The 27963-nt window shown below is 41.7% G+C and overlaps 1 protein-coding gene and 1 non-coding gene across 2 annotated transcripts; one reads left to right on the forward strand and one right to left on the reverse strand.

The window, feature by feature from the left end:
* Nucleotides 1–5425: 5425 nt before the first annotated feature.
* On the forward strand, nucleotides 5426–6946 carry LOC116750678 (the record flags this gene model as incomplete). Its single annotated transcript, XM_032625622.1, is given in 1 exon segment — nucleotides 5426–6946. A coding segment is annotated over 1 exon segment (1521 nt), but the record flags the coding sequence as incomplete, so codon positions are not given.
* Nucleotides 6947–15954: 9008 nt separating this feature from the next.
* LOC116752422 lies at nucleotides 15955–16089 on the reverse strand. The gene has a single exon (XR_004349493.1). It is a non-coding gene; the product is annotated as a small nucleolar RNA SNORA43 (small nucleolar RNA).
* Between the last annotated feature and the right edge of the window lie 11874 nt (nucleotides 16090–27963).

The raw sequence follows: 27963 nt of genomic DNA on the forward strand, positions 1-27963 counted from the left end.
TCTGATTACCCAGTAAAGGGTTAACTAGCAGGCCTGGGTTGTTCAAATCTTTCGTATCCCAAAGAAAGGACTGGCCCTTCTCTGGCTTCTGGGAGATAACCTCTAAATCCTCAGAATATCCTACTTGATAAGAGTGACTTTGCATAGCTAGGGCCTCGGGTCACACCAGAGAGTTTATGTTAATGATGTGATTGATGGTGGCAGCCTTGGGCCACACTCCATCGGTTTGTCCTTGGGCTGGAGCCTGAGCCTGAGTGACTATGGTCAGCCGTGTGGGTACTCCATGCCTACATTACCAACCTGCAACAGCAGCCCTGGACACCAAGGCTCAGATGAGCTTCCCTGGTTGGCAGTACTCTGTGCATATTGCTCCACGTCATTGCTGGGAGGATTAAGCATTGTCTGGAGATTCCGACCGAGAGAGGATAACTGGAAGCTTATGTCTGCACTGTACTCCTTTTCCTGATTTTAACGTGTATCTGTTCACTGTAATAAGCTATAACCCTAAGTAAAACAGCTTTTCTGAGTTCTGAGTCCTTTTAAGGAAGAATCGTAGGGTGGTCTTGGAGAACTCCAGCACAGTGATGAGCATATCCATGATGTGGAGCATGATCTGTCATCTGATTCATTGCGTGGAGGAGGAGCATGAAGCTTGAAGAGGTGGAAGTGACTTGCGCAAGGTTGCACAGCCAGAAAATAACAGAGCCAAGGACCCAAATCCAGGACTGTTTGAAACTAAAACTTGTACTCAAATTTCCTGCAATCAAATATCAGCTCTGCCACTTACTAGCTGTGTGACTTTGTCCAAATTACTTAACATTTCTGTGCCTTCAGTTGCTTCCTCTGTGCAGCAGGGATGATGAAAATAGCCTCAAAGGGCAGTTACAGTGAGGATTTAATGGATAGTGCATGTACAGATATTTAGAAGGATGCCTGGCATATGGTAAACACTTAGCAGTTATTAGTTTATGTAATTATGATGATGAAAGTGGTACTTAAGACTATATTTATTCTAAACTGAAGAAATAGGCCACTAGCTACATAGGTATGTGTGTATGTGTGTGTGCATGCGCATGTATATACATACATTATCAGCTATTCCCAAATCTCATCCCTGCTGCTTCTCCATTTTTTTCATGTGTTGTTGGTCCAGGTGGATCCTGTCAAACTGAAGAGAAACCTTGGGTTCTGTGCTCTTTCTCTCTCCTCTTAGATGTAGCTTCCATTGCCAGTGACAGCCATCTTTGCCTTAGGCTGAAGTTGATGCCGATTGCAGAGTGGAGAGACAGAAAGAATCTCATTTCTTGATGATGTTCTTGAGCTGCTGAATTCTTGCATGCTGCCCTACTTCTAGATTTCCTGCTAGAAGAGATCATGTGTTTCATTACCATTTAGTCACTTTGAGTTAGGAATTTTTTTGTTTGTTTGTAACTTATAACCCAAAGCATCTTAACAAATACAACCCAACCCCCTTTATTTTCAACTTTAGAAAGTCTAAAGACAAAGATACCTTTCTTTCCTTCAGTTAACTAGAATTCTTCAGAGGCAGGAACGAGGAAACCAATTAAAATTTACCAGACTGCCAAAGGGTTACATGGGTTCACATAACAGAAAATTCGTGACATAGAGTGAATATCATCGTGTGGTTTGATGGGGGCTCTGGCTCCACTTCTCTGTGTTTTCCCAGCTCTATCTCTGTGTGTCAGCTTCATCCTCAGGCTGGCCTTGTAAGATAACTAGGTGCTAGTTCTGTGTGTTGCCCTTCCAGAAGCTATTTTTCCACCTCCTTGGAACCTGCACACTAGGTGAAACCCTACTTTTGTTTTCTGTGTAGAGATTCCCTGATTCAGGGAATGTGGGTCCATGGTCTGCATTAGATGTCAGTGTGTAACCCAGTCATGGTTCTGAGGTGTCTGAGAATGATACTTATTCATCCCTGATGGGAGGAGGGCCGGAAGGCACGTGAGGAGAAATAATGCCAGGTGCCTTGTGCCACTTTACCCCCTGCCGCTGAATATGAATGCGTGAGGATGGAGCTGCTGCAGTGATGAGGCCAAGTGGATGTTCCCTCAAAACCATTGAACTAATGCCAGCAACCTTGCATCTCTGATCCGCTTGTTCTTTAACTGTAACAGACTACTCCAATCAGGTATTTTGGATACTTTTAGCTGAAAGCATTCTTGACTAACCCAGCAACAGCCATGGTTACATGCTTCCTTGTTCATATCCAAGGAGAGAGAACCTACTACAAACTCCACCCACTTAATAAAAATCCTAAAGTTCATTCTGATTGAACCATCCATGCACCACTATGGCCCAGAATGACCTACCCCTGATTGCTTTAGTCCAAAATGGAATCAATCTCTCCCAAGCCGAAAATCAGAGGTGTGATGGTTTGGAGAAAATAACCACAATGTTCGCCACACACCTCAAATCACAGAGGCAAATATTATAAGCGCTGTGGTGGATGGAGATGTACCGCTCAGAGGTCTCTTCAAGAGAACTTTCTGTGATATATGTATTCAGGTGACAGCCTCCAGCAGTGGCACCTGTGGACCCACCTGGACGTTCCTGCTGAAGCAGGGGTGTTAGATTCAGGCCACTCCTGCTCACTGTGGGACTCCTCTACCGTCAGTCTTGCTCTTGGGCTCCGTGTGGGCAGTGCTGAAACAGAACAGCTCTGCACTGTGAGGCTCCTCCTATCGGATCTTCTGTCCCTCTCTCCTGTCACAGTGGTCAGACCTGCATGTGGGTCTGATGACTCCTCTCCCCAAGCACACACCTCCTCCTGCTGCTTCTTCCTCTTCCTCTCCATAGGCATTTCCTCCAGTAAATCTCTTGCACATCCAATTCTTTTATTGCATTTGTTCCTCCCAGGCCAAACTGACACAAGCATCTACTGGACAGGTGAGTGCCGCACACATCTGAACCCATCATTGCCCCAAGAGTAAGTGCCTGTCTCCTGAGAGTGAGTGTATCCTGGGGGCCCTATTTGCCTCTCTGGTCCTAGCCTGGTGACAAAGTAAATATTTTAGGCTTTGCAAGCTATACAGTCTGTGTCTTAACTACTCAACTCTGCCACAGAGCAGAAGCAGCCACAGACAATATATAAACAAGTGGGCATGACCATGTTCCAATAAGACTTTATTGACAAAAAACAGGCAGCATCCCAATTGCTGACTCCGGATACAGAGGATTGATTTGAGGTAAAGAGAAAGTAAAGAGTCAGCTAAAACAGAGAAATAATGATGGGCTGACAATAGTAGAGAAAATGAAATGAAGGGGAAAGTTTTCACTCTCTTCATATTATAAAGTTAATACATGTTAATATTTAAAAAGTAAAATTTACAGAAAAATGCAAGGAAAAAAATAAGCCAGAAAACCATGGCCATTTTTTTCCTGTGTATTTCCTTTCATTAATTTTCTACTATTTTTCTGGTAATTTTCAATAACATCCAGTAATATTGCCAAATTCTCTATAGTTGTATATTATTTTTATTCAATATTATTATATCATTAGCATGTCCCAATACCATTAAAAAATATTTTAAAGGGGCTTCCCTGGTGGCGCAGTGGGTGAGAGTCCGCCTGCCGATGCAGGGGACACGGGTTCGTGCCCCAGTCCGGGAGGATCCCACGTGCCACGGAGCGGCTAGGCCCGTGAGCCATGGCCGCTGAGCCTGCGCGTCCGGAGCCTGTGCTCCGCAGTGGGAGAGGCCACAACAGTGAGAGGCCCGCGTACCGCAAAAAAAAAAAAAATATATATATATATGTATATATATATATTTTTTTTTAAAGAATTATTTCTGATGGCTGTACAATATTCTACTGTATATTCTGTAATTTATTTCTTTATTCTTTAATTGATTTAAGATTGATTTCAGTATCTTGATGGAAAGGGAATTGGGATATTAACTTGATACAACCTGTTTTCATTTTAAAAACTTATATTTTTGAATGATTTCATGGTTTCCAATATTTGAGAAAAGTTTGAGAATTCATGGCATTTTTAGAAAGTCACAGTACATACCAGCATTTCAAAAACCCTGAGAATTCTGTAGTAAAGAGGTGAAAACGCCTTCCCTTGTTTTAACCCAGAAGTTCCCAAATACACTGGCTCATTAAATCTTACCTCCCTTTATTTTGGCTGAAGAACTACAATATCCTGCAGGACTCTGATACTTCAAGAAACACACTTTGGAAAAACCTGCTACACGGTTTTTCCAGCGCAAAATGAAACTAGAAGGAAAACGCTATCAGCAGAATGCAGTTCTGTTAAAAGTACAAATGACCTGGTGGCTTTAATAGGTAAACCTTCCAGAATATAATCAATGAATGTGAATATAATACACTAATTTTGTTTTTATTATTTCTAAAGAACTTTTTTATTGAAATTAGGGAGGGGATTAAAACTATGTCAAATGGAGGTGTGGGGCCTTTAGGGACTTTCCACCCCCTCACTTGTTCCCGTAAACCAATTCTTCTCCCTATCGTGCGCCACTCCTTCTCCCTATCGAAACCAGTTCTTCTCCCTATCGTGCGCCACTCCTTCTCCCTATCGAAACCAATTCTTGGAGTTTTTCAGTTGACGGGGACTTGCCAGACAGCGGGTAATTTTCCAGTTGCCCGTAACAGGTATACGCCCTAACCGCCACAATGAACAGACAACTATAACGGCCAGAAGGTGGGACAAAAGTTCCTAAGCCAATGAATTCAAAAGTCACCACATTTACCCAATCATTGTGAGAATATACCCGCCCTATGAGTAAATAAACCTATAAAAAGTATGTGATTCCGCTTTTAGGGGTTCCCCATCGGCCTCCTGCGTGAGGTTCAGGGAACCCCGGTGCATCGGCTCCTAATAAACCTCTTGCGTGTTGCAGCGGCTCTCGACTCTTGGCGGTTCTTGGGCGAGTTGGAATCCCTCGTAGACCGTTTGGGTCTAACATTTGGGGGCTCGTCCGGGATCCCCACTCGCCCCCGGGTCACAAGAACATCGGGAGTCGGAGGTATCAGGTAGGCTCGAGCCCAATTGTCTGTTTGTTTGTCGTTTGTTTGTTGCTAGCCGCCATTAGGAAAAAGCCGTGCGAACCGGCTTGCTGTGGAATCTGTATTGGACTCCTGGCTAGGCAGACGTGCTGAAAGCTGGTGTCCACGGGCCCCGGGGGACGCCCTGGTGGTCCATCTGGAAGGAGAAACAAATTTTGTCTCCCCTTCATCTGGTTCTGGCAGGTTATATAAGCTGCCATCTGAATTTGAGTTGGTTTCGGGTTTAAGTTCGCGGCGGCTGGTTCTGGCAGGTTATATAAGCTGCCATCTGAATTTGAGTTGGTTTCGGGTTTAAGTTCGCGGCGGCAATATCAATGTGTGTCTTTTGAAATTTTATTGTTTTTCTGTACTATTATCTTTCTTTTGACGGACGACAATGGGACAAACTATGACGACTCCTCTTTCTCTTACCCTAAGCCACTGGACCGAAGTTAGGGCTAGGGCCCACAACCTTTCGGTAGAAGTAAGGAAAGGAAAATGGCAAACGCTGTGTACCTCTGAGTGGCCTACATTTCAGACAGGGTGGCCACCCGAAGGATCTTTTTTGTTAGATAAGGTTGGGCTAGTCAAGTCTAGGGTCTTTAACACAGGACCCCACGGACACCCAGACCAGATACCATATATCCTGGTCTGGGAAGATCTAGTTCTCTCCCCGCCTCCGTGGGTCCGGCCCTTTGTTTCCTCAACAGGCACGTCTGCATGCGCTCCAGCACAATCGGAGATATTGGCCCTGAAGAAAACCCCAGACACAGAAAAGTCATCTGCTGCCCCGGACCCGCCAAAGGCGATATATCCTGACCTGCAGTCTGATTTGCTTCTTCTAGATTCCCCACCTCCTTATCCTCCGGCCCTAAATCCCATGTCGCCCCTAGGACCCCCAGCTTCACAACCCTCCGCACCAGTAGGGCCACCTGTTATGGCAGAAAGGGGGGGTCCCTCGGCGGGCACCAGAAGCCGGAGGGCTGTTTCCCCGGATTCTACTGCTTTACCCCTTAGAGAATATGGCCCCCCCGATAACCACGGGAATAGACCCCTTCAATACTGGCCCTTTTCCTCTGCAGATCTTTATAATTGGAAGATGCATAACCCTACTTTCTCTAAAAACCCACAGGCTCTTACTGCTTTAATAGAGTCTCTTGTCTTCACCCACCAACCCACCTGGGATGATTGTCAACAGCTCCTCCAGACTCTCCTCACAACTGAGGAGAGGCAACGGGTTCTCCTGGAGGCTAAAAAGAATGTGTTAGCCGCCAATGGACAACCTACCCAGTTGCCTAACGAGATTGATGCCGGGTTTCCACTCGTCAGGCCGAATTGGGACTTTAATACCCCGGAAGGTAAGGAGCACCTGAAAATGTATCGCCAGGCTCTGGTGGCGGGTCTCCATGGAGCGGCCAGGCGCCCCACGAATTTGGCTAAGGTAAGAGAGGTAACTCAGGGGCCCCAGGAATCGCCAACCGTGTTCCTAGAACGCTTAATGGAGGCTTTTAGACGATTCACTCCTTATGATCCAACTTCTGAGGAACATAAGGCCACCATAGCAATGGCCTTTATTGACCAGGCGGCCCCTGATATTAGAAAGAAGTTACAAAGGCTGGATGGCCTACAAGGTTTCTCCCTTCAGGACTTAGTAAAAGAGGCAGATAAGGTATATAATAAGAGGGAGACAGAAGAAGAAAGAGAAGAAAGAAAGCAGAAGGAACAAGAGGCTCGTGAGGTAAGATGAGATAAGAGGCAAGAAAGACATTTGAGTAAGATACTGGCCACTGTAGTCAGAGGAGGAAACAGTAGAGACAGAAATAGACAGGAAGGGCGAACAACGGATAGAAGGCGGCCATTAGACAAGGACCAATGTGCCTACTGTAAAGAAAAAGGTCATTGGGCAAGAGAATGCCCTAAAAAAAGGAACGGGGGAAGGATCACTAAGCCTTTTCATCTGTACGTGGCCGAGAATAAAGGTATTGCAAAGGGAGTACTAATTCAGAAACTGGGCCCCTGGAATCGCCCGGTTGCGTACCTATCAAAGAAATTGGATCCTGTGGCAGCAGGATGGCCCGCCTGTTTAAAAATAATCGCCGCGGTGGCCGCTTTGGTCAAAGATGCTGACAAACTGACTTTGGGGCAGAACCTAACGATAACAGCCCCCCATGCATTAGAAAGTGTAATTCGCCAGCCACCCGACAGATGGCTAACAAATGCCAGGATGACTCATTACCAAGCCCTGCTGTTAAACTCAGATCGTATTAAGTTTACCTCAGCCACAGGACTCAACCCGGCCACCTTGCTACCCGACCCTGACCTGGAAAGCACTACCGTCATCCATGATTGTCAGGAAGTACTGGCTGCAGCACACGGTAGCAGACCAGACTTGATGGATCAGCCCCTCCCCAACGCCGACGTTACCTGGTTTACTGACGGAAGCAGTTTCCTAGAGGAAGGTAAGCGTCGGGCGGGAGCTGCCATGGTAGACGGGAAAGAGGTCATCTGGGCAGCCGCATTACCGCAAGGGACATCGGCCCAACGGGCTGAACTAATCGCCATGACTAGAGCATTGGAACTAGCAGAAAACAAAAAAGTAAACATCTATACGGACAGTAGGTACGCATTTGCTACCGCCCATGTCCATGGGGCCATTTACCAACAAAGAGGGTTGCTCACCTCGGCGGGCAAAGAAATTAAAAACAAAGAAGAAATAGTGGCACTGCTAGCTGCCCTCATGCTCCCCACTAAAGTCAGCATCATTCATTGCCCCGGACACCAGAAGGACAATACCCCGGTGACAAGAGGCAACAAATTGGCAGATAGGGTGGCACGAGAAGTGGCTCTACGGGAAATCATACTAGAACTATCAGATGAGAGTCCTGGGAAACCAAATGATAGGGGAACAATTACCCCAGCCATAACTAAAGGAACATTATCTCCTCAACAAGCAAAATCCATGCTACAACAGATTCACAGATGGACACACTTGGGAACCAAAAAGATGGTGTCCCTACTACACAAGACAGGTTATGATACCCCTGGACTAACTAAATTAGCTGAGCAGATTGCACGAGAGTGCATTCCATGCCAACAGGTAAACTCCCATAAAGGAAAACTTGAGGTCGGAAAAAGGCTCAGAGGAGACCGCCCAGGAGCCTATTGGGAGGTCGACTTCACTGAAATACGCCCTGGAAGGTACGGTAACAGGTATCTTCTAGTTTTTATAGATACCTTCTCAGGATGGGTAGAAGCTTTCCCGACGAAGAAGGAGACAGCTACTGTGGTGGCCAAAAAGATCTTAGAAGAAATTTTCCCCCGGTTCGGGGCACCAAAGGTAATAGGATCAGATAATGGTCCCGCCTTCGTCGCCCAGGTAAGTCAGGGTGTGGCCAAATACCTGGGGACTGATTGGAAATTACATTGTGCCTATAGACCCCAGAGTTCAGGATAGGTAGAGAGAATGAATAGAACTCTAAAAGAGACCCTAACTAAATTGTCCATAGAGACTGGCGGTACAGATTGGACGGTGTTCCTTCCCTTAGCCCTGTTCCGGGCTAGAAATACCCCCTCCCGCTATTATCTTACTCCATTTGAAATACTATACGGGGCCCCACCTCCTCTTTTTACGCTAAGGGAGAAATTAAGTCCTGACTGCCAGAATAACACTGACTTATATGCTAGGCTGTTGGGACTCCAGTTGGTCCAAAAGGAGGTGTGGTCCCAGCTGGCAGAGGCTTACCGACCAGGAACACCAGCAGAGGCTCATCCCTTCCAAGTCGGAGATTCCGTGTACGTCCGTCGGCACCGAACCCAGACTCTAGAGCCTCGGTGGAAAGGACCATACATCGTCCTGCTCACCACCCCCACGGCTATAAAGGTAGACGGCATCGCTGCGTGGATCCACGCTTCACACGTGAAGGCCGCACCAGCATCTGCAACATCGGAATGGCGAGCCCAAAAGACCAGCAACCCGCTCAAGCTCAAGCTTCTGCGATCATCAGACTTATAACTTTAACTTTGTTACCCCTACTGACTGTGAGTAATTTTAGTCCTCACCTGCCCCAGCATTTAACCTGGCAGGTAATTTCCCAAACTGGAGATGTAATATGGTCTGTTAGCCATACTGCTGCTCCTTGGACCTGGTGGCCAGACCTTTTCCCCGATGTTTGTAAATTAGCCATAGGAGCTCCCAATTGGGACACAGCACACTCCCATCATCGTCAAAATGCCCCATCCATACCCGGTTGGGCCGGCCAATACGGCTGCCAAAACTCGGGTACGCGACAGAAACTTAGCAACCCTACCTTTTATGTATGCCCGGGATTTCATCGCCATAGGTCCCTAAATTATCAATGTGGGGGAAAGGAACATTTTTATTGTAAAAGCTGGGGGTGTGAAACCACAGGAGACACCTATTGGAAGCCCACCTCTGGCTGGGACTTTATTAAGGTGACAGCCAATTATACACACCCAACCAACCCCTTAACTTATAGGCCTGAATGTAATAAATGGTGCCATCCCCTTAAGATCTCTTTTAGTGAACCAGGAAAAAAGGATAAAAACTGGATAAATGGCCATTCATGGGGAATCAGGTTTTATAAAGAAGGATATAATGATGGATTACTAATGACCATCAAACTAAAAATTGAAACCCCTACTCCAGTTCCTATAAGCCCCAACCCTGAGATAGGGCAGTCTTCGCTACCTTTGGCCCCTCCCACAGCGTTACCAGAGATAAGAAACCAAACTTCTGAGCCAAAAGGAATAACAATCAAGCCCAAGACCCCCCGGGACCGAATGCTCTCATTGGTCCAGGCGGCTTTTGAGGTTTTAAATGCCACAAACCCGGAGGCTACCAAATCATGTTGGCTTTGCTATGCTGCTCCTCCCCCTTATTATGATGCTATAGGATATAATTCTAATTATAATAATGTTAACACTCCAGATCAATGTCGATGGAAACAAGAAGGAAATAGTAAATTGACCCTGGCCTCAGTATTAGGAAACGGTACATGTGTAGGAACGCCCCCCTCGTCCCACCGACATCTTTGTGCCAATTTAAGCCTCCCACAGGGCTCAGGGTATCTCCTCCCTCCTCCGGATGGATGGTGGGCATGTAACACAGGATTGACCCCCTGCATTTCTTTAGAGGTCCTTAAAGCTTCAACCGATTTTTGTGTGTTAGTTCAGCTGGTCCCCAGACTCATTTATCATTCAGATTCATCCTTTCTAGATGAATATGAGGGCAGAGGAAGGTTTAAGAGGGAACCCATAACACTCACCCTGGCTGTACTCCTAGGACTAGGAATGGCAGCCGGGGTAGGAATGGGTACAACAGCCCTCATCCAAAACCCCACTATTATGATGCCTTAAGGCAAGCTGTAGATGTTGACCTCCGGGCATTAGAAAGTTCCATAACTCAGTTAAAAGAATCCCTCACCTCGCTTTCAGAGGTGGTAATGCAAAACAGGAGGGGATTAGATCTGCTGTTCCTTAAGGAGGGCGAACTATGTGCTGCACTAAAAGAAGAATGCTGTTTTTATATTGATCATTCTGGGGCTATTACCAAAACTATGGACAAACTTAGGGAGCGCCTGGACAAAAGACAACAGGAAAGGAAAAATCAAAAAGGATGGTTTCAATCGTGGTTTGATAAATCTCCCTGGCTTACTACTTTAGTTTCCACCTTGTTAGGGCCCCTCATTATTTTATTGTTGCTCTTAACTTTTGGACCATGCATTCTGAATCGCCTGATAGCCTTTATTAGAGAACGCATTAGTACGGTACAAGTTTTAATGCTAAGGCAACAATACCAAAACTCGCAAAAAGAAACTGAAATTCCATGATTGAAATTAGTTACAAAAAAAAGGGGGGGGAATGTGGGGCCTTTAGGGACTTTCCACCCCCTCACTTGTTCCCGTAAACCAATTCTTCTCCCTATCGTGCGCCACTCCTTCTCCCTATCGAAACCAGTTCTTCTCCCTATCGTGCGCCACTCCTTCTCCCTATCGAAACCAATTCTTGGAGTTTTTCAGTTGACGGGGACTTGCCAGACAGCGGGTAATTTTCCAGTTGCCCGTAACAGGTATACGCCCTAACCGCCACAATGAACAGACAACTATAACGGCCAGAAGGTGGGACAAAAGTTCCTAAGCCAATGAATTCAAAAGTCACCACATTTACCCAATCATTGTGAGAATATACCCGCCCTATGAGTAAATAAACCTATAAAAAGTATGTGATTCCGCTTTTAGGGGTTCCCCATCGGCCTCCTGCGTGAGGTTCAGGGAACCCCGGTGCATCGGCTCCTAATAAACCTCTTGCGTGTTGCAGCGGCTCTCGACTCTTGGCGGTTCTTGGGCGAGTTGGAATCCCTCGTAGACCGTTTGGGTCTAACAGAGGTTATAGATAGCTACTGAACTGAGGCAAGAAGTGAATGTATTAATCCTGCTACAGTCACAGTCTCAAAGTAAATGAAAGAGAACTCATCAGTTTAAGAGTTATAGATTTCTTTAGTTAGAAAGGAATGATAAATGATGAGAATCAGTGGGATAATTTCAGCATGGAACATAACAGCTGAATATTATTTATATTTTATTATATATCAAGGGTATTGCAGTGTTAAAATTTCATCTCAATATATAAATCTAAAGACATATTAATCTGCACCTGTATTTCTGAAATAGTGAAATCCTCAGATGAAATTGGCACTCTGCTCATTTGTCAGTTCATTGATACTCTTGTCATTTTGTGGAAACAGAGAAAAGGAAAGAACATTTTCTATTTTCCAAGGAGTTCTGCTTCAGTTTTTTCATGAACTTACATTAGCAAGAACCAGTTGAATATTCTTTTGTTGGGTGTAGTGAGTTCAGCAGCCATCTGTGAAAGGAAATTACTATTTTATAGCCAATGACAAAAATTAAGTTTGCCTTCTAAACACAAGAGAGGCCGCAAAACACCTTCAGAGCCCTTACAAGAGGGCAAGCTCCAGACTATATCCTATTTTTAAAACTTTTCAGACTGTCATATTAGAAGGGCGAGTAGGGTTTTATAAAGAGTCTGAGTTAAATGTCATAAGTTTTACAAATGGCACCAAAAAGCTCATATAATACCTTAATTTCTTAAACTAGTCACCTTTACCGTAAAAAACTCAAAAGGAAACAAACAAAATTAGAGAATTACTTAGTCTTAACTCATATAGACGTTGTTCTTGCCCTGTATTATTAGACAGGAAATGATGAACGAGAAAACCATGTGCATATTTTACAAATAATATGCATTCATGTGTATACACATGCATGCAGGTACACATTTGGCTGATACCACAGCAAAATGTTTATACAAAAGATTTTTCCCAGCAATGCTCTCTTATTATAGTGTCACAGTAGTAAACGCTCTGACATGATCTCAACTAAGTCTAGGATACCCAGTAATAGTTAAATCCACTGTCATATGCATTCCTTCTACTAAGCTTACTAACTCATCATCTAATCTCTTGCAACACTGAAATTCTGAGCCCATTTATATTTTACTAGTGGTAAGTAGGCCTAGACAGCAACATATTTGTATTTATGACTTCAGTTTACCAATCTTATTCAAGATTGTGTTTACCAAATATTTCTTTTCTACGCAAAGTGCATGTAGTTCTCATTCCTTCATCTGGACCAGACCAGCATTTGTAAAAATCATTAGGGCTGTGGGAGGGACTTTTGAGTTTATTATAGAAAGAGGAATTACAGATTTTCTAAATATTATTTTAAGGTAAAAAAAAAATTTAGATTGAAAATTTACCATGGTTTCTTTTGTTCTGCTTCTTCCATTGTTCCTCCTTTACTCACACACCAGCTGGTAATATTTGTGCATGGGGCATTGGGTCCCTGTCTTAAAAGTACATGTCATTAATCTCCTCCTCTTCCCCCCTCAGGATTGAGGTGTTCTTTCAATATCATATACTTGGCTTATCTGGGGCTGGTCCTACAATCTCCTGGAGTAAAGTTTACTTTTACATGAGCTATAAATTCATGACTTTTCATAATGGAACAGATTCCAAATATATAAAATTAATGGGATATTGGGATTGGTTTTCTAAATTCAAATTACATTGATGTAGACTCCTGGTATGACCAGAGCAGTACAGGTCAGCATGGTCTCCCCTTTGCTCTGTACAAAAGCAAAAGAAAATAAAGAAATTTCTGTAAACATCATTTTCAGGGAGAAGATAGGAGACAGATATAATCAACAAATTCTAAAATACATATAAGGGGCATAAAACTTCTAGAAAAAACATAGAATATGACACCAGGGCCAGGAAAGATTTCTTAGCACATAGATAGCACTTAATATAAAAGAAGCAAATAATGAATTTTACTTCTTCAGAGCTGAAACTTCTGCTCATTGAAAGATACTGTTAAACAAGTAAAGAGGCACTCCACACATACGGAGAAAATATTTGCCTTATATATATATCTGGCAAAGTGCTTGTATTCAGAATATGTAAAAACATCTATAATTCAATAAAAGGGGGCATACCCAGAGTTAGCTAAATTACAGGGCCAAAGGGCACAGTTCTCCATAAGACCACCCTCACTTCTGAGAAGAGGGGTTCTCAAAACCACCTTCAGTTTCAATAATTCTCTGGAAGTACTCACAGAACTCACTGAAAGCTATTTATATTCATGGTTACAGTTTATTAGAGAGAAAAAAACTTTTCAGAAAATCAGTCAAAGGAAGAGACTACTAAGGCATAGTTGGGGTTGGTTCCAAATGTGAAGCTTCTGTTGTCCCCAGGACGCATTACCCTCCCAGCATTGATGTGTAACAGTACACATAGAGTATTGCCAACTTGGGAAGCTCATCTAAACTCTGAGGAGCGTTGAGCTGAGGATGCTTGGTTATGAGAAAAGACATATTAAGTAACTTGTCAAATTCTTACTCTCAGAGGGCATAAATGGTACAAATCCTGCCTAGTGAATTATCATTTCCCAAGGTGCTAACAGTGGTATGCTGGAGCTAGCTCATACCAGCTTCCAAGAGCCAGTAGTTAAAAAGGCAGGAATTTTGCAAGCCAGATTTTAAATCACTGGTAGCCTTAAATGAAATTGGTAAATACTACTTAATCAGGACACTACTAGTACTAATTAGTAATTAATTAGTCCTAATCCCCTCTCTCCCTATGCTGGTTTAGCAGCATACTGGTATGAAGTTTCCTTTTTTTGTTTCTTTTTTTTGTCTAGTCATGTCCTTTTTCATTGTTTTGGAGGTACCCACAATTTAGCATGGTATTTGCAACAGTTTTGAAAGTGTGGTAGCTGAGGAAATTTTTGCAATATAAAATAATTAATGTTGCTATTAAATTTGTATATATGTAGGTATCTTACACTGTAAATGAACACTGAATGTTAAAATTGTGTATATTTTTGTAAAAATAATACAACTTTTTAAAAGTACATTAAAAAGTCAACTTTACTTTTGAAAGTTTATGAAAAATTCATATAGTCAGTAATTGTAGTTTATATTTTGCCTTTTAATTTTAATATGTAATTTTAATATTGTAGAAGAAAAATAACATTCTTGAAAAATATATGAAAACTATTGGATTGGCCAAAAAGTTTGTTCGGTTTTTTCCGTAAGCTGGCTCTAGTAGTGCTTAGTTGTCTTTAATTTCATTCGAAACAATTTTGTTAGATTGTATTGTGACAGCTGTCATATCAGCTTGCATTAAAAAAAAAAACATCAAAATCGGTGAATTTTTGGTAGCCATTTTAATATTAAGATGGAGGAAAAAAGCAACGTTTTCGGTATATTATGCTCTATCATTTCAAGAATGGTAAAAATGCAGCTGAAACGCAAAAAAAGATTTGATTTGTGCAGTGTATGAAGAAGGTGCTGTGACTGATCGAACTTGTCAAAAGTGGTTTTTGAAGTTTCATGATGGAGATTTGTCACTGGACTATGCTCCATGGTCAGGTAGACCAGTGGAAGTTGATAGCGATCCAATTGAGACATTAATTGAGAACAATCATATACCACGTGGGAGACAGCCAACATACTCAAAATATCCAAATCAGGTGTTGAAAATCATTTGCACCAGCTTGGTTATGTTAATTGCTTTGATGTTTGGGTTCCACATAAGTGAAGCTAAACCTTCTTGACCATGACCATATTTCCATGTGCGATTCTCTACAGAAACGTAACGAAAATGTTCTGTTTTCAAAACAAATTATGACAGGTGATGAAAAGTGGATACTGTACAACAAGGTGGAATGGAAGAGACCGTGGGGCAAGCAAAATGAACCACTACCAACCACACCAAAGGACGGTCTTCATCCAAAGAAGGTGATGTTGTGTATATGGTGGGATCGGAAGGGAGTCTTCTATTATAAGCTCCTTCTGGAAAGCCAAATGATAAATTCCAACAGGTACTGCTCCCAGTTAGACCAACTGAAAGCAGCACTCAACAAAAAGGGTCCAGAATTAGTCAACAGAAAATGCATAATCTTCCATCAGGATAACGCAAGACCGCATGTTTCTTTGATGACCAGACAAAAACTGTTACAGCTTGGCTGGGAAGTTCTGATTCATCTGCCATATTCACTAGACATTGCACCTTCGGATTTCCATTTGTTTCGGTCTTTACAAAATTCTCTTAATGGAAAAAATTTCAATTCCCTGGAAGACTGTAAAAGGCACCTGGAGCAGTTCTTTGCTCAAAAAGATAAAAAGTTTTGGGAAGATGGAATTATGAAGTTGCCTGAAAAATGGCAGAAGGTAGTGGAACAAAACAGTGAATACATTGTTCAATAATGTCCTTGGTGAAAATGAAAAATGTTTCTTATTTTTACTTAAAAACTGAAGGCACTTTTTGGCCAACCCAATAATAATTTTTATGTTTTATTTAAGTGGGGTTTTTTTTGGCTTTTTTTGCAATGTCCAGCTACAAACCATTCTTAGCACCCACTGTTCTGAGCACTAAAGCATAGAAATAGCTGCTTCCTCTCTGCCCCAACGTCACAGGTACAGCAGGGCAGCCACACCCGTGATGCCAGCGGGTCCAGCATCTGCAGGGCAGAGTCCCCTCCTTCCCACCCAGTGATTTAAGTTTTTGATAAAAAATGTATTTGAATTTCATATATTTGATTACTAGTACCTTTCACATTTAACACATGATGATTTTTGGCAGTAGAACAAAAATGTATGAAAAAATTCTTAATCATTACAATATAATTTTGTTCATGGTTGCCAGGTGTTGGAGGAGTGACAAACGGTGAGTTAGTACTTAGGGGGTGGGGTTTCTGTTTGGGGTCCTGAAAATGTTTTGGAACTAGATTCCACAACATGGTGAACATACTAAGTGCCATTGATTGTTCACTTTAAAATGGTAACTTTTATGTTATGTGAATTTCACCTAAATACAATTTTTTAAAAATAAATAAAGCAATATAATTTTGTTGAAAGGAAGGCAAGAAAAAGAATTTTAGGGGATACATATATATAATAACTTATGAATTATATATGTCTTATTATCCATCCAAACATCAGCAGTACATCACCAAAACATCCAGACATGTGTAAAAGTAACTGAATTCTGTCATTTTATATTTTGCTGACTTTCAGTCATATAGAAACTCTACTTTTTTTAACACGTTACTCAATTTTGTTATTATGATCATATATTTACCAAAGTAGAAGAATAAACATATTTTATTGAGTGCTAGTTTTAATGTGTAACTTTTATAATTTTTAGACATGTGTAACTTTTAAATATTTAGATGTGATATCTTGGCCTATATTTGTGCTTCTGCCTCAGACTCCGCCTACTACAGTGTGTGATGTATCAAAAGTCAGTGAAAAGGACAAAATCTGGGCAGTTCTGGAAGCAGTTCATCCAGTGATGCAGGGGAGAGTGTTAGATAACATGAGACACTTACCAAGCGCTATTTGGGGGTAAATGATGAAATTTTCAATTATGGATTAATTTTTTAATCTGATTTCATATGTTTAATGTCAATGATTAATTTAGTGATATTTCAGTAGACAATTTACATAGAGAATGAAAGTTTGAAGTTTATTACATCAGCAATATCGTTCCAAAGGACGTTGCCCATCTCTTAAAAAATGCATTATGATATATGGAATGTCTGAATATCGGTACTTAAAATGGATAATTGTTTATCCATCAGCAGAGGTTTACCTACTTACTGATCTATTAAGTGTATCCAATAAGATACGGTTGGAGAAAATACGAGAAAAACAAAAAAGAGAATTTTACTTGCAGGGCATGTGTGTACCTTACAATAATAGGCACAGCAGAACAAAGAACTAAATATTACACGGCTGCCATAGATGAGCTAAATGATCACTTGCTAAATTTCAACTAGAGTTGTTGGTGCTATTTAGAACTGTACTTTGAAATGGCGTTGACCAAAATAACTTTTTTTTTCCTGTCATTACATCCAGTTTTGCCATCATGAAATAACCTTAAGCATATGACAGATATCCTCTGGTAGCTCCAACTACAGAATAATTGTTATTCTCAGTCCTTACAAAAAAGTTAGAGACTGCAAACATTTTGAAGGTCAGGGACGTGACCTCCATTTCTTTTGTAGCTAACTTTCAGCACTCATGACTCTAGTGAGTACAGTACGCTGTACTGAGGGCTGATGTTACGTTATGATTCTAGGAGGGTTTGATTGACAATAGTGCATGATAGCCCATCCAAAAAATTAATCTGTGTTGGAAACAGTGAGATGCCCTCAAGACACTCAGTCAGTTGGTTCTTTTTTACTTTTTCTTAGAGATAGTAAGGATTATAGCAATTCTCCTCAGTTCTTGAGAAAAGGTACCACGCAGACATCAGAGCAGCATCTTATGTCTGTATTTTCAGCACGTCAGCCAACTGATGAGGGAGCTTTAGTCTTCTTCACAATCATACTGAAATGTCAGTTTTGCAAAAGATAGAATCATATCCGTGCCAAATGTCTGGGTGGTGGGACCACACTGGGCCATGGCAGCACTATCTGTGATGACGGAAGAGCTTAAAAGGTGATCACAGAGGCATTGCTGCTCCATCCAAAGCATCTTCCTTTGTCAGCACTTCAGAAACTCCTTCGTAACCATGGAGTTCGCGATAATCTTTCATGTGAAACATTTCAAAATGTCACATTACAGTTGTTATTCTTCCAGTAAGGGTTGAGTTTTCATGGAGCAAAAAGAGCAAAGGGGAGAAGTGCTTTTGAACATCAACCCTGAGAAGGCAGGAACCAGTCCTTCTTCATGATCTGATAGCTATTTTAGTTCTCAAAGAAGCATAGAAAGATCCAGGCTTAGGCATGAAATAACTTTGTAGTTCCTGTACCCTAAAAGATTGAAATGGCCTTGAAGGTGAAATCTCACCTCAAACCCTCATGCCTACCGTTTATTTTCTCCATTCCCTTCAACCTGCAACTACGATCTACACTCTTTGACTTAACAATGACTTTTGTCATTAAACTGGGTTTTACATAAAACCAAAGTCCTAACTCAGTGATCCTACTTCTGCCCTCCTACCAACTTTGAGACTTGTGAGAACGGCAGGCTTGCCTTGTCTTGTCTCTTGCAAAACACAAAGGAAAATACCTTTGAGAAGAGAAATACATATATATTCATATATATATTAATATAGTAGACTATACATATATATATATTAATGTAGCAAATAGACTGTCAGAAAGGGCAAATGACAAGAAAAATTTCATTCATTTCTCCCCTGAACTATCAGAGAAATGACAGAGGACAGATCTCAAACACAATCCCTTTGGGTTGCAAGCCAAACCCTAAACTCTGCCGTCAGAGCTGTGCCCTGTCTTGAAGGAAAAGATCACAGCTCTTTTACTCAGCAAGAGACAAAAATACCACGTGTAGAAGAGCAAAGCCTGAGAGCTATCATTTCTCCTCTGACTTCTGCTTGCTGCAGTCTGCTGAAAGATGTCATGGCTGACCAACCCTCAAAAATAGACACTGTGATGGTGATATATTGTGGCCCTTGAAGAATTTAATTGTCAAATTGACATTTATCAAAAGCTTTAGTGCATTTGAAAGATAAATTGCGCGAGTTTGGTTCAGATCAAAGAGCCCCCGTCCTTCTCCATTCATAGCACAGGCTGGCTTCAGCAGGCAAGTCATGTGTGAAAAATGATCCCTCTCCACTCCCAGCTCCTCTAAGCACTGCACTGGTGACAGATAATCACAAATTTAAATGTTAGCCTCCTCTTCAGAAAGTTCTTAAAATAATGGAGAACCCATTGAGACCATTTGTATTTGAAAGGAATGCTAAATAATTTAGCATCGGGGAGAAGGATGTGCTGTGCTGGGCAGATAAATGTTGAAACCCCAGCCCAGACTCTCTTCAGCAGTTGCCACGCTAATTACAGATCAATTACTTCCCAGTTGTTTGCAACCTTATCAAAGAATGGTAAATTTACTGAGAGCAAAGTGTGATAAGATGACTTTTCATTATTACAGTAGATTTGTTGAAACAGCTCTGACACTGAGATTAATAAGAGCTCTCCCAGAGGTAATAGGATCCGTGCGCATATAGGGAGAATCTAAGAGCTGAAAACCGGAAGCTGGACGCTATCATAAAAACCCTTCCTCTCATTAATTGTTATCCTGAGTGTGTTCGCAATGCAGAAGGCCAGGAAATGACCCATTCACTGAAACTTGCCTCGAACAATGAAGCTCTTCACTCCCAAAAAGGCATGCTGAAAATCAAAGGAAAGTAAAAGCATTTGGGTTTGGAAGCAAGAGAAGAATTTGTATGTGTATGGGGTGTGTGTGCGTGTGTGTGTGTGTGTGCGTGTGTGCGCACGCACACGCACGCACTAGCTGTATTCCATTTTCATTGGGACAATCACAAAGAGATGGTCTGTCCTATGTCACTATAAAAGGAAGTGTCAAAGTTTTCGGGGTGGATGTTAGTGGAATCACTAAGGACCTGAGACCAGTAAAGATTTGGGCTGGCAGCTAGGGTCACACAGCAAAATTCCTCCTGGGACAGAGCGACTGGGAGGAAAAACGAAGGGTTCATAGAGGCCAGGGAATCGTTCAGATTGGAATAGGTAATGCATAATGTTCTTAACACAGGGCACAGTAGCTATGGGGCCCTATTTTTGTTTTATTTTTTTAATTGAGAAACAACTCACTGAGGAACTCTCACATTGGTTAATTCTAGCACCACTGTGCCAGTCTCCCAGCCATTCAGAGGCCATCTCCACACCTCCTGATAAGTCTGAGTGGGCACTGGAACACCTGTGGAATTGTTTATTCAATTTTGCAAGCTACTGCTATTTTAAATATATGCTCCGGTCAGAGGAATATGTGGGAAATAAAGAGAAATGTCCTCCCTGACTTGGGAACTAAAGTAATGTTTCAAATCCCAGTGGAAATGGATGAAGAGAAAAGCTGAGAGGCAAGAGCCAGCTTTTGAGGCATGGACAGTCTTTTATAAGACATTTTAGTAAACTCTTTCATAACTTTTTTCTGACTTTTAAAGGAAATAAGAAACCATAGGGTAAAGGTCAGATCCCTTTGTGAATCGAAAACCAGTTAGGAAAGGGAAGGACTTGCTGGATTTGTGAGGCAGTATTTAGTGGTAGGACATGCATCCTCATGTCCTTGTTGAGTGTTGCTGATGAGCTTATGAACTAAATGCGGTTTTCCATAAATGATGTTTAACTTAACATCTTGGGAATTCCATTCAATTAAGCTCTGTACTATTAACCTTGTTTTTTGAACAGACTCAAATAAGTAAACTAATGCTCAAAGACAGAAAATAATTCTGCCCAGGTTACTTTCAGAACCAAATTTGAAGCCTTGTTGCAGATGTCAACGCCGGTGATTCTGTTCCCCTGAGGATAAGCCGTGGCAAACTTGAAGACTTTTCAGATACAACCAAACTAGGAAAGAGGCCAGGGGAAAGCATGTAGTATTTAATTTGTACAAATGAAAGGAAAGATGATAATGACTAGGGAAAGCTAATATAAACTTTGTCTACTTCAAACTTAATTCTTAAAACATACAAACTTAATTCACACACATCCCTACGGAAGGATCTTAGGAGTAATTGTCGACCAATCAATACATTTCTTCTAGTAGCCTGAGCCACACAAGCGAAGAAAACAAGATGAAAAAGTAAGTCAATGTGGCATCAATAGTAATGCTTGTTTTTGTGTGTTCACTTTGTGTCTTTTGGCCACTTCAGTGAAATAAAGCAAAAATGATACAAGAATAATAAAATATCCTCTTTAACATTTCTCTCCATCTTCTAGAAGAAGGTAGCAAGAAACCCAAAACAAATATTTGCATCCTTTTCTACTCAATAGGCTATTTGTAAGGTGATAATAGAAAGCTCAGAAAAGCCTTTGAAAACCACACAATGGAATTTCCAGCCTAAATTTCGCTCCTCTCCTCTCAGTCCTCTCCCTTTCCCATCTCTCCTCTCACTTGCTGAATTTGATTTATTTCTCTCTTGATGGTTATTTGGATGTAGCAACATAGTGCTTTTCACGTTCCTGTTGCAAATTTGTTTTCCTCCATTTTAAATATCAGGCTGGGAAAACTCTAGTGTGTGTCTGTGTGAGTTGCTATTATATGAAGGGGAGACAAGAGGAAGGGAGCTGGTGTGGTGTATGAATTACACATGGTGAGGTTATTTAGCATGGACTGTCTTGAAGCAGATGTGTTTGATGTATTCCAACACGTGCATATTCAAAACTCACAAGAGGTGTTAGGAAAGTTGATCAGTTCTCTCCATACTTCCTGCCCAGAATGTCAGAACAAAGGATCACTTGATGAAATTGAAGGGTAGAGGTTTATGAGGGGAGGGGGTACAAAATGAAAGGAAATTCCACTTCACATCACATTCATTCAACTTTCTGAATCTGCTTCCATGGAAATCCCTTATTTAATACTGTAGCTGGATTTTAATAAGGTTAATTTTCTCACTGATGGTGCCACATGTACAAGGTTTCACTGAGATTATGATAAAAATAAGAAAATCTCTTGCTTCGGGTTGTAAACCATCCTTGGAATAATTAACTTGATTCTGGGCACAGTGTTGGCAGAGTTATTTGAGGGAAATGTTGGCGTTATCTCCCCTCCTCACAAGCAGTGCTTTTGGATCATTATTGCGCAGGATGAACATTTTCGCTTTAGAAAATCCTGCTAATGATAACCCTACATCCACTTTGTTGAAGAGACTGCTTCATTTTGTGTTAGCTGTCATTTTCTTTTTCTTCTTATTTTTTTTTTGGCTGCGTTTGGGTCTTCATTGCTGCACCCAGGCTTTCTCTAGTTGCGGCGAGTGGGGGCTATTCTTCGTTGCAGCACGCGGGCTTCTCATCACGGTGGCTTCTCTTATTGTGGAGCACAGCCTCTAGGCACGCGGCCTTCAGTAGTTGCAGCACGCGGGCTCAGTAGTTGCGGCACGAGGGCCCTAGAGTGTGCGGGCTTCAGTAGTTGTGGCGTACGGGCTCAGGAGTTGTGGTACACGGGCTTGGTTGCTCCGCGGCATGTGGGATCTTCCTGGGCCAGGGATTGAACACATGTCCCCTGCATTGGCAGGCAGATTCTTAACCACCGTGCCACCAGGGAAGTCCCTAGCTATCGTTTTCTAAAGTGTTGGGACTGAGCCCCATTTTTAAATGTATACATTTTTTCATTACACAAGTAATATATGCTCATTTTAGAAAATACAGAAAATTAAGGAAAGAAGAGAAAAACTGATATCACCCAGACAGTGTTACTGTTAACTTTTCAATGAATTTTCCTGTAATCCTGTATTTCCTGTACAGAGGATTTTGTTGCTCGCTAGTTGGCTGGTTTGTATAATATAAAATCATGCTTGTTTCGAATTTTACATCTTGCCTTTCTGACAACATTTTAACAGAAGTATTTTCTATGTTATTGCATAGTCCTTATAATCATTGCAATGGTTGTATAACATTTCACTGAGATCATAGACTGTGGTTTACTTCACCGTTCCACTATTACTGAATATTTAGCTTGTTTTCTGTTTTTTGCTATTGTGTAGAATTGTTTCCTTGGACTAAATTCCTGCAAGTGGTGTTACTGAGTCAAAGAACATGAATATTTTAAAAGACCTCCCTAATTTGAAATGCAAATAACTAGGAGAAATAGATTGATCGGTTTGTTTGATTCCATGTTTCAATATTCAAATAATGAGACACTGCTTTAGGTAGGAGAATAGCAAAGACATCAATTGTAAGCCATTTTGAGTGAACTGATGTCTGCCTCATTGTAAAGATAGGACCTGAGGTCTCTGCTGTGTACCAGTGCCCTTTATGGCACCCATACCTTGTCAAGTGGCCATCATTTTTATGGGACATCGGTTCCCAAACTGGTTTGTTGACTCTTGTTAGCAACCTTTTGTCATTTTCACAAAGCACATTCTCAATTCCCCTGGTGCAAAACATCTACAATTGCTGCTCTGAAGATTCTTGATGGTATTTTTCTTTCACTACTTACATAAAATTGAATTTGCTTTCTTTTGCTTCTTAGGTGACAGAGTAAACTCACCCAGGCACACTCAAGGGCAAATATGCTAACACAAATAAAGGGAGTTGGGCTGGGTTTCAGAAAGAGTATATTTTAGAATGGGGGAAAAGGTTTTAGACCATCTTAAGAGGATTTTTTAAAAAGGATATTTAGACCATTTTCAGATCTCTTACCCACAACTTCCCTGGCCTAAGTGCTCCCTCACAGGAAGGAGAATTCCACCAGAGACAGACAGGGCCATTTTGTGGCAGTGGGTACCATCCTAACCCTGCAGCCTCAGGTGTCCCCTTATATTATCATAGTAGCAGAACTAGGAGATCAAAATGCCACTTTCTGTCTATGGCAAAAATGGGACTGTCCTCGTTCTATGCCTGCCCCAAGGCCCTGCTCATCTTTTGCCCTGGATATGCTGTGATGTTATGTCAGGGTCTGTACCAGCTAGCTGTGTCACATGAGCTTCCTTCTGAGAAACAGATGGGCAGGGGGAGGTCTGTTCCAGAGTTTAGAGAAGCTAGGGCTTGCAGGTAAAGTTAAAGCAATGGTCATCTTCAGTGAGGGGGCTTTTATGCAAGAAAAATAAGAGTGCCCTCTAAGGCAGCCAATAGGCAAGGATAGTTCAGCGCTGTTAAATGTTTTAATAAATTGCCAACCTTAAAAAATTGGGCAAATTCACATGAAAATTTAGGTTTCTTATTTCTCATTTAAAAAATCAAAAGGGTAACACTAGGCTTCATTTCCATTAAGTACTAGTCTGAGTGGTAACTCCACCCTCACACCATGAGACATTCTTTCCTGTTTACCATGGTTCCCATCTTTCCCTATTCATTTCTCACACCTTCCCACTTCAGTCACTCAGTTTCCTCTCCTGGCCAAGTAGGCACCTGAATTTGCAACCTTCGAGTTGCAAGAGTGTGGCTGGGAAGAATTGTGGGGTGCAGTATCCTATATCAAGCATGACAATACCTTGCCTTTCTCAAGGATTCCACAGTCTTTTCGTTAGGGGCCAATGTCACTGGATAGTCTAACTCGGGGTCCTCAACCCCCAGGCAGCGGACTGGTACCGGATGCTCTATATTGATGAAATTCAATGTTCATATGAAATGATTAAATATATCTGTTTCTCCCTTTATGAAAAGAATCATACTTCCTTTCATAACTCCAGGTCTGATATTGAACCAGTCCATTTCACAGACACCACAACTGAGGAAATACCAGGAAACAGGGACAAGAGGAGGGTGACAGTATATCTAGTACATATTAGCCTGTGATTCTTTTCAGCTAAATAGTAATTCTACCTCACTCTTTCCCTTCTGGGTTTCAGGGAAGAGAGATACATAAAAATGGCAAGAGGAGTTGAATGTACGTAATCCATTCATTGTTATGGAAGCTGAACTGTGGTCTCTTCTCTTTATTACTTGTGCCACGTGACTAAGCCTTCCTAACAATATAGTGAGGAACTGAGATGCAGATTATGACAAGAATATTACCAGCATGTGGACAGTCTTATATAGAACACTTTTAGGTTTTGTTTTATGAGAGAAGATAAGCATTGCGCTAATAAATTAGTTTTTCACTTTGAACTCTTATTAATAGATAGTTAATATTATTTGTTAATAGGAAAACCAGATAGGAGATTTAAAAAAAAAAAACAGACTTAACAATATCCATTGAAATAATTCAGTTTGATATTAATGATAGGGGTCTCAATGGGGAGAGTGTTCCAGAACCTTCACTGATTTCTTTATTTTACCAAGAAAAAGCACTGCATTGGATCAAAGTTAAGTTAATTACCAGAATGCATTTAGACATCCCTAAACAGAGGCTAAGGTCTTTATAAATATCTCTTGTGCTCTTGTCTGGAGATGAAACAGGAATATACCATTTAGAAGACCATGTAAATTATTCTCACCAAATCACCGAGCAAGTTTGAAATGACTTTACAGAAAAGTTTCTCCCTCAGGTGCCAAATGTGTCCTGGTGCCCACGGCGCTCTGTACGCCTGAGCAGCCCTCTGGGCACTCTCCCTGGCTTCATCTCTTTCTCAACCCCTACTTCAAAAGCAGATGATAAAGGCCATACTCCCAGGCATATTTTCTAGCTGCAACTATTAGCATTTTCTTCTCATTCTTTTTTTGCAATAATTAAAAAAAAAAAAAGTAGAGCTCTTTTCCAAGTCGTTGCATTCCTTGTGGCTGCAGGTGGGGCCACCTGCAAATCATTCTGCTCTCTCTCTGTCTCCAGAGGGAAAAAAGGCAGGCATTGTGTTTTCTGCCCCCGACTCCACTTCTCATCCTTGTGTCTCTCAAAGGACACCCCAGAAACACAATTGTCACATTTTAAGCAAGTGAGTGGAAAGTGAGGATTAGCAATTTCCAGCCTTTTTTTTTTTTCTAATCAAGGAGCATTCTGTTTTGCCAGCTCCCCTCTGGTGGAAAAGGTGCTTGGGTCTGACAAGAGTCTCTCCCTTTGTGGCACCGAGGCCCAGGGTGACACGAAGACAGACAGAGACGGACCAGAGCTGCCATGTTCCTTCGTTAATTCAATGACCATGAAAAGTAAACTTTCCTGACACAGTTTTGTGGTTCACTGCTTTTATTCCCCTGTCCTCTCTGAGCACAGAACAACTTTTGACTTTACCTCAGTAATTAGCCAGCCTCAGACAGCTGAAATTTAAGTCCCTCTGAGAGGTGGTAAAAACAACTTAAAGAGCTATGACTAAAACCATTAGTCTACACCACCTTTTTAGAAGCTTCTGAAAACCTCTTTTTCGTTCAAAATTCTTCATCTTTGAATTTGAAGAAATCAGAGCCTGGGCAGAGTAATAAATACTTAATTCTCAATAGATGGTTCCTAATTTGCCCAGGCCAACTTGTACATAATCCAGACTGCAAAGAAAAATGAACCACCTGATCCATTTACTGTGCCTGTTAACAATCTAATTCCTAGAAACATCAGACGTTCAATACTTTATCTTAAGACCCTATTGCTCTCAGGCAAAATGCCAGTCACCCTATTAAAAATCCTGAAAAAAAAAGCTTGGTGATTAAGACAAAAACCACACTCTGCATTAGGGACTAGCATCTGACGTTCCACTTGCCCCCCAGGTGAAGGCAATCCATCAACCATGCCTTAAATGAGCCCGTATAACACTGGTGAATTTCAAAATCACCAGCAAAGCCAGCTTTGGAAAGAACTTCTGGAGTAATCCATCCCCATGGATTTTGCCATTACTCCATTCTTCTTTCTCAAAAGCTCATCTCCTGGGTCTCTTTCCCTAAGTCAGCACTCAGCACCCCAGGGCTCTCTGTCAATCCTTCATCTGGTTCTATCACCCGCTGTCCAGACCTATTGCTTCTCCCTCCCCATTGCTGCCGAGCTCTCAGCCTCCACGCCTTCTCTTGAGACAGATCCAGGCTTCCTGCTACTCTCTTGGTACAAACTACAAATCTAAGACACCGACCCTAATTCAAGTTCTAGGAGAGCATCTGAGAGAATCTGTTGATCTTCTCTGTCTTCAAGAGTCTCCCAGAGACAATACCCTGTCTTTACCTAAATCCTAGAAATGAGTCTAATAGTAGAGATTCCTTACCAGCCCGATCACAAAAAGAAGGTGGCTGCCAATTTCTCCCATGTAGTGGGCTGGCCCTGGTCCTAAATATATGTGTGGGAAACTGAATTGAAGTTAGTAAACCTAGTATTTACTCTGACCTAAAATTATTTACTGGGAGGTCTTGTTGATGCTTTTCTATCGTGCTTTATAAACACAATTCTCTAAACTTATTTATGCTTTTCCTTTTTCAGCTTCAAAGCTGTTTGCAACTGCACTCTCACTCCACACAAGTGTGTCATGATCAGTTGTGAGATGTCACAAGAAATTTGTTACCAGTAATAGCTTTTCTGAAGCCTGCAAAGCATTTGCTTTCTTTTTCTAAGAAGAGAGTTTTCCAGGCTATAGCAACCATCTCACAGTCTTGTTACAGCTAGAATAACACTGACAGCACCCTTGAGAGTGTGTTGCACATGTGAAAGTCATCTACCATGGATGATAAGGAAGAAAAAAAGTTGACAAACTCCATGCTACAGCATTGGATCCGGTAACTGAATATAATAAGGGAGATTATTGGATCATTATTCCAATGGACTCCTATTCAATTAAACCGTATTCGTAGAAGAGCAAGGCAGATAATTCACAGGAAGGAATAAGGCACCATGGTGACTCTGTGACCTAGAGAACACGCCAGATCAAAAAGCCTAGCAGCTCCTCTGCTCTGGCTGAATGCTGTCATGAGACAAAGCAAAGCCAGTGATGCCAGCATTCCCAGTTTTTCCAAAGAAACCAGAAATGCAGATTTTAATGTGAAACCTCTCCATTTGTAAATG

The sequence above is a fragment of the Phocoena sinus genome, chromosome 3 (assembly GCF_008692025.1).
Source record: "Phocoena sinus isolate mPhoSin1 chromosome 3, mPhoSin1.pri, whole genome shotgun sequence".
NCBI classification, from domain to species: domain Eukaryota; kingdom Metazoa; phylum Chordata; class Mammalia; order Artiodactyla; family Phocoenidae; genus Phocoena; species Phocoena sinus.